Source organism: Crinia signifera, chromosome 7 (assembly GCF_055691185.1).
Source record: "Crinia signifera chromosome 7, ASM5569118v1, whole genome shotgun sequence".
In the NCBI taxonomy this organism is placed as follows: Eukaryota; Metazoa; Chordata; class Amphibia; order Anura; family Myobatrachidae; genus Crinia; species Crinia signifera.
Genome location: NC_139223.1, coordinates 192,202,587 through 192,215,980, shown reverse-complemented (window position 1 = coordinate 192,215,980; position 13,394 = coordinate 192,202,587). Strand labels below are relative to the sequence as shown.

The 13,394-nt window shown below is 46.6% G+C and overlaps 1 protein-coding gene across 1 annotated transcript in view; it reads right to left on the bottom strand.

Annotated features, from left to right (window-relative positions):
* Window positions 1–3,999: 3,999 nt before the first annotated feature.
* Window positions 4,000–13,394, bottom strand: part of LOC146020995 (intelectin-1-like) — a 36,244-nt gene continuing 26,849 nt past the window's right edge. Inside the window, exons 6-8 of the mRNA XM_083154748.1 lie at window positions 12,431–12,551; window positions 8,551–8,657; window positions 4,000–4,579 (exon numbers count right to left, since the gene is read on the bottom strand). Of these exons, the coding sequence (XP_083010874.1) occupies window positions 4,427–4,579; window positions 8,551–8,657; window positions 12,431–12,551 (381 nt within the window). The 3' untranslated portion in view covers window positions 4,000–4,426. The remainder of the gene's footprint in view (window positions 4,580–8,550; window positions 8,658–12,430; window positions 12,552–13,394) is intronic.

Below are 13,394 nucleotides of genomic sequence, written 5' to 3'. Positions count from 1 at the left end.
TTGTAACCCTCCGATGTCGTAGGAATTCGTATTAGTGGCACTTATATACGGCCGCTAATACGAATTCGTACAGGCAGTCTGTCGTATATGCGTGGGTGTTTTACACCAATTAGCAGCCGTATTATCAGTACGGCTGCTTAGTAAATCAGGAACCACCATTCTTTGTCGTATTCTATCGATGGTGTAGACATTCGTATTTGTAAATACAAATACGAATGTTCCATCTTTAGGAATACGAATAAATCCCGAAAATACAAATGTGTAAAAAATAGGTGTATTTCTGCCAACGAATACACCTATTTTTTACGAATCCATTTTGGTAAATTTCCCCCAATATGTACTGTATATACACTACTTAAAAGCCTATTAAAATGATGGTTTATGCAATGTACTTTCACATTGAGCTGTGACAGTTCTTACTTTCACTTTGAGCTGTGACCTTTTTTAGCCCAGAAATGCTCCACCCTACCCCCAGACCCTATCTGCTCCTACCTCCAATCTCCGTCTTCACAGCTCACTCTCTCCATATCCAGCAAGTGTCCTAGAAAGTGTCCTTGCAAAAATGGCTTTAATTTTTTTTGTTATGAAATCTTTTAGCACACAAAGGAGTAATTGGGTCCGTTGAGTGGCCTCTAGTGGCCACTGGCAGTACTTCACCTTATAGAGGTGAGGAGAGTTTGCCTTTTAGATAGATGATCAGAAATGGGTTCTTGTTAATTATGTTTTATTATTTGGTTGTGAACAACAAAGCATTGTATATGTCAGGAATTTGGCCCAGAGATGACTATAGGGCCCTACATACGCAGAGATGTGTGCTAGAGATACATAACGGGAGATTCAGCACAAGAGATTTCACTCTTTCAGAAAATGGGCAGTATTCAACGTGAAAATTCTCCGTGCATGGCGAGAGATTTTTTCTCTCGCCATGCACTGCCCTGTTCCGGAAGGCTCGCTGCCACTCCTGCTCCCACTATTCAATGTGGTTAAGACTCGCCACCACTCGCGGCGAGTCTTAACCCCTGCAGCGGACGAGCGTCCGCGGCAGGGAGCCGGGGGACGGTGGCAGCCAGGGAGATTAAAGTCTCCCTGGCTCCCCCAGAACATATGTGGAGGGGAGGTGGGCTCCCCGGGACCCAGTATTCACTGCACCCGATCGTGCATATGTAATGATCGGATGCAGTGAATATATGAATATCTAATGAGCGGCTCGAGAGTTCCAGACCCCTGCCGGCTGCTCTGTGTAAAAAAAAAAAAAAAAAAAAAAAGTGATTTTTTTTTTTTATTAATATTAAATATATATTCATGTGCTATAAGCACATTAATAAAAATAACATGCCCCTTCACAGAAAAAAGTCCAGATTTTTTTACACCAAAATTTAAAAAAAAAAAAACCTTTTAGTTTAAAAGTTCACATTCCAGTTCTCCATGAAAAGATGGAGAATTGCTACACGGAGAGACACGGCGAAAATCACTTAAAAAGACGGCGAAAATATCACATTGAATAGGGTGGTTCACTTTTGGAGAGCAAAATGCTCCTTCCAACGCGAAAACAGCACAAACTCGCCATAAAACAAGGCAAATTTTTCTCATTGAATACTGGCCAATGAGCCACATACAGAGAGATTTGTGTCAGAGATTCATAATGGGAGATTCAGCACGGGAGATTTCAAATCTGTCACAACTGTCACAGAAAGTGAAGTAAAACAATGCACTTCATCACAAAAATAATGTTATATGGTATAGACATCTACCACATAAATAATGTATTCTTTAAAAAGTGTTCTTTCACCTCCCCGCCAAAAAGTGGAAGACCATGTAAAATCACAGAGCGGGATGAACGACTGCTAAGTCACATGATGTGTACAAGTGGACATCTCTGTGCTGATTCATAAAGCTGAAGGGTTCCGATATTCCACTAGTATTAATGTAAGCACAAAAACTGCAGTGGGAGCTTAATGGAATGGGTTCCCATGGCCGAGCAGCTGCATACAAGCCTCACATCGCCAAGTCCAGATGGAGTGGAGTAAAGTGCACTGACGCTAGACTGGAGCAGGGGAAACATGTTCTGTGGAGTGACAAATCACTCTTCTCCATTTGCCAGTCAGGTGGCTGAGGGATAGATTTATTAAAGCAGCGCTAAACGCGCCGCTAAAACAGTTCCTGCTTCATCTTATTAGCGAGGCGAAGCAGGAGGGGACACCGACAAGATATGTCAACATCTTGCCGGCCGAAGCGGGGGAGTGCTAACTCCCCCCTCCGACGATGTCCCCTCCTGGAGACAGCGCATCATATAATACTGATGCACCGTCTCCGTCCCCCCGGGCCGGCTGACTGGGCATGCGCGGGATCTCGCTACTCTCGCGAGATCCCCAGCGCAGCTCAGAGCCAGCAGCTCTGAGCATAGGGCATCGCCGCCTGCAGCTGTCGAAGTCGATAGCTGCAGGCGGCGGAACGGTCAGCGATGCTGACCGTTCATAAATCAGGCAGGAGCGCACTATGAAATATCGTAGCTGCGCTATGCCTCCTGCCCCACACAGCCGCCAAAGTACCCGCTCAGCGGGTTTCATAGATCAGGGGAAGCTCTATCCCCTGCCATTAGGCACAGGGATAGCACATATCCCCCTGATCATCAGTTCATAAATCTACCCCTGAGTTTGGCGGATGCTGGGAGAATGCTACCTGTTAGGGTAGTGGAGGCCCACGTGCAGACTCCGGGCCAGAAACACGAAGTTTCAAAAGTGATCAAATGGAGAGTGATAAGCAACGAGACAATCAGCTCCTAACTTCCATGTCACAGAATGTCAGGTAGGAGCTGATTGGTTGGTTGTTTATCACTCTCCATTTTATCACTTTTGAAGTTTAGTGCATCTGGCCCTATATCTGGACCCCCTCCTCTCTAGCCAGCAGCGCTGTAGCTGCTGGGCATTAGGGTCTGGGCCTTATCCCAGGGATTTGCTTACTGCTCATGTGGAAAAAAAATGGCGGGAAAATGGTCCTAGGGATTTCTGCAGCATCGCTGCTGCTGACGCGGGACTCCAGATGGTATGTATCGAAAAAAATAGGTGCATTGTGCGCGGCATGGGCCCCCTGGACCACGGGGCCGTTTTGTGCACTGCACCCATTATAAATACTCCGAGAGAGGTGGAAGCTGTCACAGCTGCAAAAGGGGGAACCAATTTCATATATGGGCATTTTAATACAATATCATTACAATCCTTGTTAGTGTAATGGCCAGGCGTCCGAATACTTTGTCCATATGAAGTCCCCTCTTAAAATGATACAAAGACTAATTTCACTAATAACGTGATAATATTGTACATCGTTAGATTATAGATTTGTAAATGTTTAGGGACAATCCACTGGGAGTTTGGTACACTAAAATAAATATTACTGATTTCCTACGGTAAATGTATAATTAACCCTTTGAGTGCCAACGTTGCTGTGAGCGAGCCTCAAAATATCCACTAGAAATACCAGCGCTGCTCAATTGCAACGGTTCTTTTAGTATAAATAAATACAAATACAGCCAAGTCAATTCATTGAAGTTTAGTTATATATTGCACCCAAAGAACAGTCATGAGCGGCGCTGGCATTTTTCATGGATATTTTGAGGCTCGCTCACAGCAATGTTGGCACTCAAAGGGTTAATTATACATTTACCGTAGGAAATCAGTAATATTTATGCCGGACCAGCAGATCTGCTTGCCTGCAGTCCCGACTCCCGGCGCTCCTCCTGCTGCTGCTAATGAAAAATAGCCCTAACAAAATGTCCACCCCCTTACAGCAGACAGGAGGAGCCATTTTGTTGTAGGCAAGTAGATTTGCAGGCCCTGTAGACCTGGCAGCGTCAAGCGGATGGATGAGTGAGGGTAAACTTTACTGGGGAAGATGGGGTGGGGGACGATGAGGGGGTTGGGATCGCTGCCTAAATTTTCCGGTACGAGGGGCATATTTTGTTGTTATACTAGTGATTATACAAGATACACTGAAGACATGCAATTCAAAGTCTTTGCCTTATACATATTATAATTTATTGGTTCACTGCCAACTGCACTTTACAAAGAATGTTTAATCATACATTTAGGGCCAGGCCTAGGGTATTAATCAAAAATCCACGGGGTAAATTTGCTAAGAATGGAGTTCTATTGAAGATAGGAAGTTGCCCATAGCAACCAAAGAGATGCTATATATTTATATTCTAGAAGGTGCTAAATTATAGCTTTAGTAGTAATAACAAAGTAGAATATGATTGGTTGCTATAGGCAACATACCATCTTCAATAGAATTCCCATCTTAGTAAATGTATCCCTAGGTTTGGAATGGAATTCTAGCTCTGATTTTATTGTAATTCTATAAAAAAAATATCATTTCCTTTCTGTTCACAAATGTTTCTGTATTTATCCAATATTAAAGTTAGTCAGCGGGATCAGCGGTAGAAGATCAGTACGGCAGCCTCAATCATTTCCTTGCTACTACTCCATATAGTGTGCGTGCCAACTCCATCCCAGTCAAATGCTGTGAAGTCTCCGCACTGCCTGGGGTCCGCCTCAGGAATGTAGCCACCTCCACCAATGCAGTACTGTAACATAACACACAGATTCATATTTAGAACGTTAAGGTAGAAAAAAAAAAAAGTGCTGCACTACCGTCTAGCAGCATTAAGCAGGATCTAAGGGCACCCTGAGTGCTCCTCCTCCGCTATTCCATTCAGTAAATACCTGTGAGCAGGGTATGGGCGGGATGTTGTAACATCCGCGGCCCCCTTCGCCGGCTACCGCATTATTAATAACGGCATATGCTATAACATATGCCGTTATTCATGCAAGGGACAGCTCTTGCGGTAAGCGCTGTCCCTTGCGATGCGGTGCCGGCGCTGGACTTCCGGGTCTGTGACCCGGGAGTCCATCTGCGCATGCGCAGACCCCGGCGCCGGCCGCAGGGCACGCTGGGAGGGATCCGTGACGGATCCCTCAAACAGCGCTGCGGTAAGAAGCCCATAGGCTTCTGCAGGGATTCGCCAGCTTTAGCTGGCGATTCCCTCCGCAGCGCTGACACTGCGGAGGGGGCATATAGCATATAGAAATGCGGTAGAAACCCCGAAAACGGGGTTTTTACCGCATTTCTGCTATATAGCATCCCGCCCTATGTGTGGTAGCATCTGGGTAGAAAATTTGGTGACTAGGGACGGGATGCTCTAAACCAGAAGTCCGGTAAGAAAACCATTATCGGGGTTTTTACTGCATTTCTGTATTCTCTCACCCTCCTCAGCAGTGTCAGCGCTGCGGAATGAATCACCAGCAAAAGCCTATGGGCTTCTTACCACAGCGCTGTGTTGTGAGGGATCCGTCACAGATCCCTCCCAGCATGCCCCCTGCCATCCCCTTCGCTCTGCACATGCGCAGATGGACTCCCAGGTCTCAGACCCAGAAGTCCAGTGCCGGAGCCGCATTGCAAGGGACCGCAAGACCTGTACTTTGCGTTAATGATCGTATGTGTTACAGCATATGCGATCATTAACAATGCGAAGCCCGGTGGAGGGGGACGAGAAATGTTAAAGCATCCCGCCCCAGATCCTGTATGTGAGGGAAAGAAATCTGTTCTACAGAGGGGCATGTGAAGAAAAAACTGACAGGAAGTAGGGGCAAAAAATTGGTGGACATATAATGGCATGCTGGAGAAAATGTAATGTGTAGGGGTGCTGCATGTGAGGTGGCATGCAAGAGAAAAGCTAGCAGGCAAAACAAGGCAAGCTAGAGAAAAGCTGGTGGGAAGATGGCATGTGAGGAAATAGCTGGGCAGCAGGCATGTGAAGTAAAAGCTGGTGTCCAGTTGGTGCATGTGAGGGAAAAGCTGGTGGGCAGGTGGCATGTGAGGGAAAAGCTGGTGGGCAGGTGGCATGTGAGGGAAAAGCTGGTGGGCAGGTGGCATGTGAGGGAAAAGCTGGTGGGCAGGTGGCATGTGAGGGAAAAGCTGGTGGGCAGGTGGCATGTGAGGGAAAAGCTGGTGGGCAGGTGGCATGTGAGGGAAAAGCTGGTGGGCAGGTGGCATGTGAGGGAAAAGCTGGTGGGCAGGTGGCATGTGAGGGAAAAGCTGGTGGGCAGGTGGCATGTGAGGGAAAAGCTGGTGGGCAGGTGGCATGTGAGGGAAAAGCTGGTGGGCAGGTGGCATGTGAGGGAAAAGCTGGTGGGCAGGTGGCATGTGAGGGAAAAGCTGGTGGGCAGGTGGCATGTGAGGGAAAAGCTGGTGGGCAGGTGGCATGTGAGGGAAAAGCTGGTGGGCAGGTGGCATGTGAGGGAAAAGCTGGTGGGCAGGTGGCATGTGAGGGAAAAGCTGGTGGGCAGGTGGCATGTGAGGGAAAAGCTGGTGGGCAGGTGGCATGTGAGGGAAAAGCTGGTGGGCAGGTGGCATGTGAGGGAAAAGCTGGTGGGCAGGTGGCATGTGAGGGAAAAGCTGGTGGGCAGGTGGCATGTGAGGGAAAAGCTGGTGGGCAGGTGGCATGTGAGGGAAAAGCTGGTGGGCAGGTGGCATGTGAGGGAAAAGCTGGTGGGCAGGTGGCATGTGAGGGAAAAGCTGGTGGGCAGGTGGCATGTGAGGGAAAAGCTGGTGGGCAGGTGACATGTGAGGGAAAAGCTGGTGGGCAGGTGACATGTGAGGGAATAGTCACACTGAGGGCCTGGTTCTTGTTCACCCGCAAAAACAAATTATTTCTCTAATGGACCAAACCATGCTGCACTGCAGGTGGGGCAGATGTAACATGTGCAGAGAGAGTTATATTTGGGTGGGGTTTGTACTTCAAACTGATCTCTATATCGCAGTGTAAAAATAATGCAGCCAGTATTTACCCTGCACAGAAACAAAATAACACCCAAATCTAACTCTCTCTGTACATGTTACATCTACCCCACCTGCAGTGCACATGGTTTTGTCCATTAGAGAGAGAATTTGCATTTGCGAGTGCACCAAAATCAAGCCCTGAATGTAGTGTCCACCAACTGGACATCACCACAAGCAACGTTATTAGTAAGGGGTGTCAAGAGATGAGGTTGTGTAGTTAAGGGCCACACTGCACGGCTTTGCCCGAGGGCCCCTAATGCTATTACGCATACCTCATACTGGGTGACCCAAAATCATATAAAGGCATCCATTCTCAACTGGCAGGGAAGCCTGGCTACATGCCCACAACACTCCACCTGCCACTAGGAATGCTCATTAATTGCACAAAAATTAGGCCAGATGTATCAAGCTTCGAAAGAGATAAAATGGAGAGTGATAAACAGTTAGCTAATAAGCTTCTACCTGCCATGTCACAGACTGTTTGAAAATGGTCAGACAGGAGCTGATTGGTTGGTTGTTTATCACTCTCCCATTTTATCACTTTTGAAGCTTGATACATCTGGCCTAAAGAGAGATCTGGCTCCACACCGGCATCCTCCACCATACACCTCAGAACTGGGCCCTTACGGTTCTATATGCCCCTTTAAGACCGCACATATTAACCGGTATATTACCGTTTTTTTACCGTTTCAAAACAGTTATATGTGCAGTGTGAAAGATCCAGAGCGAATTTACTGTTTTAGAATAACTGTTATTTTAAAACGGTAAAAAAGCAGGGTCGTACCCGTTTCAGACCCGGTTTTTTTTGCTGTCTGAAACGGTACCCAGTGAGCACTATTGGTCCCCAGCGCCATGCATATTAATGATCCGGACGCTCATTTCATGTGCGCATGTGTAATGAGCGGCCGGCTCATTAAATATGCACGGCGCTGGCTCAGAGGGGACCAGCTAATGCTCAGTGTACCCTGCCTCAGGTACCGGTGGTTGGGTACCTGTGATGTGTGCCCAGAAGCAGCGAAGTATGCAGTGTGCGACATTGCACAGCCCTCCTTACAGCAGCCCATACGCCTCCCTCCTGCCCGCCCCGGAAACTGCATTCTCGTTGCACACGATGTTCGCAGGCTGCGCTTCCCAGCTGGAAAACATGAGGAGAGGCTGCCGCGGTTCGTGTGGTTAGTGCTGGGGGACAGACAGCGGAGGAAACATGTGCTGCTGACACCGGGGATGGGAATAGGAGGATGGCCGATATTACTGTGCTGCTTCCCCGATTCTACCTGGATCGGAGAGACCTTCGGGACTACGGGTGTCTGCTGACCCGCAGAGCTGACACTCAGACCACCGGGAGCCATTCTAGTAGCAGGGGAGCCAGATTATATATATATCCAGGTGTGACATGTATTATATAACGCTGCCTGACTTCTGTAGTAACCTTTATTTACTAACCACTTCCATGTGCCAATGCCAGCTGATGCTGCCTTCACACCGCAAACCTGCTTTAGACCAGGTATTTACATGCGATGTGACAGGGGTTACACTTGCTCTGACCCGTTTTAAAAAAAACTTTTAAATACCTGGTCTAAGCAGGTTTTGCGGTGTGAAAGCAGCATAATGTTATATTCACTCATAGGTCTATGTAATGTAAATCCTAACTTACAGTATTCACATGGTTAGTTATAACTGGGAAAGTATCACAGGTGGTGAATGGCAGCAACTTACATGTTCCGAGTTACAACCATTGGTCACTTTCACTCCGGCACATAACGCCAGCGCTGCTTTCTCAGCGTTAAACACACGGAATTGGATAAAACCAGCAGTGATTTCATCTGCAAAACAGGGTTTAAGGTTAGATTATACAGTGTGAGAAATGCAGCTCACTAATATTTATACAATACCATTGTAACATTCATAACAGCCACAACACACGGGAGGTTTACTGACAGTTCCAAATAGTAATAAAATATATATATATGCTTAATGAAAACTCCTTCGGCAAATGCAGGACCACAACAACAATAGTATATAATGGTGATCATACATCTCATCTTTCAGAGGTTCCAAGTCAGGAGTTTCCGTGCCATCAGTGTGTCCACAAAGTGGGTGGGGCCTTGTGTGGAGGGGCGGAGCATCAGGCGGAGGGGAATGGCATCATCATTATGTGCGCGTGCCCAGCACTCCCTGAGCAGCCCTACATGACCTTATGGGGGATGTGATACTGCCCGATTTACCAATATCCAGATCTGTGGGCTACAGATCAGGTATATAGTTCCGGCAGGATTTATGCACCCCATAAAATGTTTAATAGAAATATTTTTTTAATATATATATATATATATATATATATATATATATATATATATATATATATATATATATATATATATATATATATATATATATATATATATATATATATATATATATATATATATATATATATATATATATATATACATATATACATATATACATACATACACACATACATATACACTCCTTATATGCCGGCACTCCAAGACAGCTTTATCCGGTGCACTCTCCAAGCATAAGATACAGTTCCACAAGAGAAAAGGCACACGGAAACCAGTCATCAGTTTCAAATAGATATATTGGGCATAGATATAGATATATGAAGCAGGAGAATCGGCACGCTCACAAATATTAAGCAGATGCCCCGGGTGCCATCACTGATATAAAACAGGTAGGTAATGATGAGCGTCACTCCAGAGGACTTTGATGTATAAATACTTTTTATCTCAGAAGATCAATTAGGATACATGTACAGCAAGTCGACGTTTCAATACATAAATGTATTTTTATCAAGACCACATGCTCCTACGAACTGAACAACCACTGGTGTGGTACAACAAGAATATATGCATTTACTTACCGGACTGCGGCTGAGTGCAGACGTCGCTCCGTCTCCTGCAGGAGATCGGGCGCACTCTGCTGACGTGATCACTCCCTAGTTGCCAGGCAACCTGTGGGGTAGTGACGCGTCCTCAGCCGCACGGACCCGTCACATGCCGGGCTCATGGAAACAATCAACTGAATAAAAGACAGCATGAGCAAATATAGGACTAAGAAAAAAATGCTATGTAAATGCCACAATATATGTACATAAAATGATGACAGATACAACGCTGTAACACAATACAATGCGCTGCACCACAATGAATAGCAGGTAAATGGGAGTGATCACAAAAGGATGCGAGTGATCACAAAAAGATACCCCAGTTCAAACGATCATTAAGTCCCAGCGGTTTCACAGTCTGAAGTTTGTGAATCCATTTAGATTCCATTTTCAACAGTGTGTGATCTCTGTCTCCGCCCCTTGTGTTTGTGGGGACATGATCAATAATAATGAATTTGAGGTCCATCACGTTATGACTGGCCTCACAGTGGCGGGCCACCGGTTGGTCAGATCCCTTGGATATAAATGCCTTGTTTATGGCTGAGCGATGAAGAGCCATACGCTCACGAACTGTGCGGATGGTTTTGCCAACATAAAACAATGGACAGGGGCAGAAAAGTAAATAAACAACGTGAGTGGTCAGACAGGATAGCACACGTCGAATGGGGAACGTGATATCCTTATGAGGGTGAAAGACCTGCAGACCACAAAATTCTTGCAAGTGGTGCACTTCAGGCATCTGTAGCATCCAGGTGCTTTTTGCAAAAAATTGCTGGGTTGGACAATGCCAAAGCCGGTGATGTCAGTTTTCATGACCTGGTCTTTAATGTTACGCCCTCGGGTATAACAGTGCATGGGTTTGATGGAATGAAAACATGGTAGCGTTCTGTCCGATTTAACTATGGGCCCAGTAGCGCACGCAGGGGGGGTTTCTGAGTACCCAGAAACCCCCCCAGGAGTCTAAGGACCCTAGCCTGAAAGCTGAAGGTCCCCTCTTTCCATGGGTACAAGAATTTTAAAAATCGGCCCTTGGGAACTGGAGATATCTGACTTCAAAGCAGTGGTCCCCATTCAAGCCTTTTAATTGCTTTTCCCAGTGAGATATTTCAGGTTCTGTCTGACTTAGAGTTTTTCTGAGGGTATATTCCAAAAGCTGGGACTCTCCCCCTTTGAGGGACACTAGTAGCTTGTCTCTGCTGTGCCCAGAACCAGAGATATCAGCCTTCCAGCAGATGGTTACTGCTCCAGCTCCACACACCTGGTATGTAGTTTTATATTCTCGTTGGCAGATTGCTCTGCCTCCTGAACTCTGATCCCCTAGTCCCCAGTATCATTCAGGAGGTGGGATTCTCTAGTTTTTAATTCCATTAAAATCTTAGAAATCTATTTCTGGGAACTGGAGATATCTGCAGTCAAGCAAGCTGTCCTCCCACCAGAAAATTATGAATAATAAGCCCACTCCACTATACACCCCTCCTCTGCATATTAAACATCCTCTACCACCCTGGAAGTTATGTATCAGGGCCCCTTCATTCAGCCCAATGCCCCCTTCTCCCACCCTATCTCCCACCATCTGTGCAGTAAAGGGGTAATTAGTGGAAATTACTGATCCAGGCCCTACATGCTGAGTGGTTGATATAATACCCCCTACCACCCGGGGGACATTAAAGCTTCCCCCTCCCCTACCGCTGGAGGATCGGTAGGGGCCCCAATACATTGCTATGCCCAGGGGTCTACACTGCTGTTGACGCCCCTGTATGTAATATATATATATATATATATAATTAATATACATTTGGTCTATCTATAATACTTTAACTGACCCGGCATATACTGGGTCACCTAAGTGTCCATCTCCGTGCTTTGCTCCGCCCCTCTGGAAACCCCCTTCTGAAAATCCTGCGTTTGCCACTGGGGCCACAGTGCAGAGGTGGCTCTTTGGACTACCGGGCTTGAAGTGGTGTACTGCTGTTTCCATGGCAACACCTTGCTGTTACCTGCTGTATGGGTGGTTAATAGTTGGGATCTAGGTATGGCCAAAACTTCAGCTTGCTGTTGTTTAAGTTGACGCATGTCGTATCTCCTTTCAGCAAACCGCTGTACTACTGCATCAGTACTGGCGATTGCTGCTTCAAGACTGTTGGATATTCTGGCCACTCGCATAAGTTGCGACTTTGGTAGGCCACGTATCAGGGGCTTGGGATGGTGGCTGAAGGCCAACAATAGTGTCTTCCGGTCGGTAGGTTTGTTATAAACCTCTGTAACGATGATTGAGTTTCTAATGGTGACCAGGACGTCAAGGAAATTTATGCTCTAAGTCTGTATGTTGATAGTCCTATTTAATAGGTGACATGCTGGCATTGATGGGCGCAATGTATCTTTCCAGGTGGTCCACCGGACCTGTCCATACCATGAACAGGTCGTCAAGGAATCTAACGAATAATTTAAGATGTCTGCTAAATTCATCTCAGGTCAAAAACTTTTCTTGTTCTTCGCCAAACATGTATATGTTGGCGAAGCTTGGTGCCACGGGGCTACCCATGGCACACCCGCTGGTCTGCTGGTAGAAGCACCCGTCAAATAGAAAATAAACGACTTGCTGTACATGTATCCTAATTGATTTTCTGAGATAAAAAGTATTTATACATCAAAGTCCTCTGGAGTGACGTATATGTATACACTTACCTCTTCCCCGTGGTGAGTAGTAATTAGCTGTCTTCTCTGCATCTCCAAAATCATACACAACAGGTGGTGCGGGTCCATTGTTTGTAGGGCAGCTGCCAGTATTGTATATTAGTGGGTATTTCTGAAAGCAGATAATGAAGGTAGCGTTATACTCTGGAATGTGTACAGCATTGTTCTAATCACCAGGTGCATTCTTATCACTTGTTGGGGATGCACATAATTCATCAGTGCCGGATTATTCACGGGGCAACAGGGGCCCCCACACATCCGGTGCCCCCACACCGGCACTGCTGCGGCAGTGTCGGGTGGGTGGCAGGCAGAGGGGTCAGGCAGCGCGGGCGGGCAGGGGGTCCCTGCGGCAGATGGGAACTAGTAGCGCTACTAGTTTCCATCAGCTGCAAGGACCCCGCGCTGCATGGACCCTGCTGCGGTGCTGCACGGATCCCCGCTACCTGGACCCCACGTAATCCGGCCCTGTAATTCATATTATAAGGTCATTTGAATACCCATCGCCTCGTGTGTACGGGGCTTTACTCTTACTATGCTTAGTAATACTATTAATATTGAAAAGTGATATCCACCTCATCCCCAGTGCTAATAATCTTCCTAACCTAGAGCATAACTGGGTGAGAGAAAGGTCTTCACGCTCCTCGTGCTTTCGTATGGGGATCGATGTTTTGCTACTGCACATGTGCATAAGCATTTATGTCAATGTGCTGGCTCCCTTTGTGAATTTTGTATAGTCTCTGGCCAGTTCGCACAGAGCAGTGCGGGAAAGGGGCGTGGTGGGGCCGGCATGGGTTATGTCAATGGGAACGATCAGCATTTCTTGGTCGTCGCCATGAAAACGCTGGGCGTTCCAATGGTGATTCGTCAGTGTAGCGGGTGCTGGGCGGGCAGCAGATGCCATCGGATGTCAGCTGCCTGCCTTGTTCATGTACCAGGGTGCCGCAAATCTGAGTCA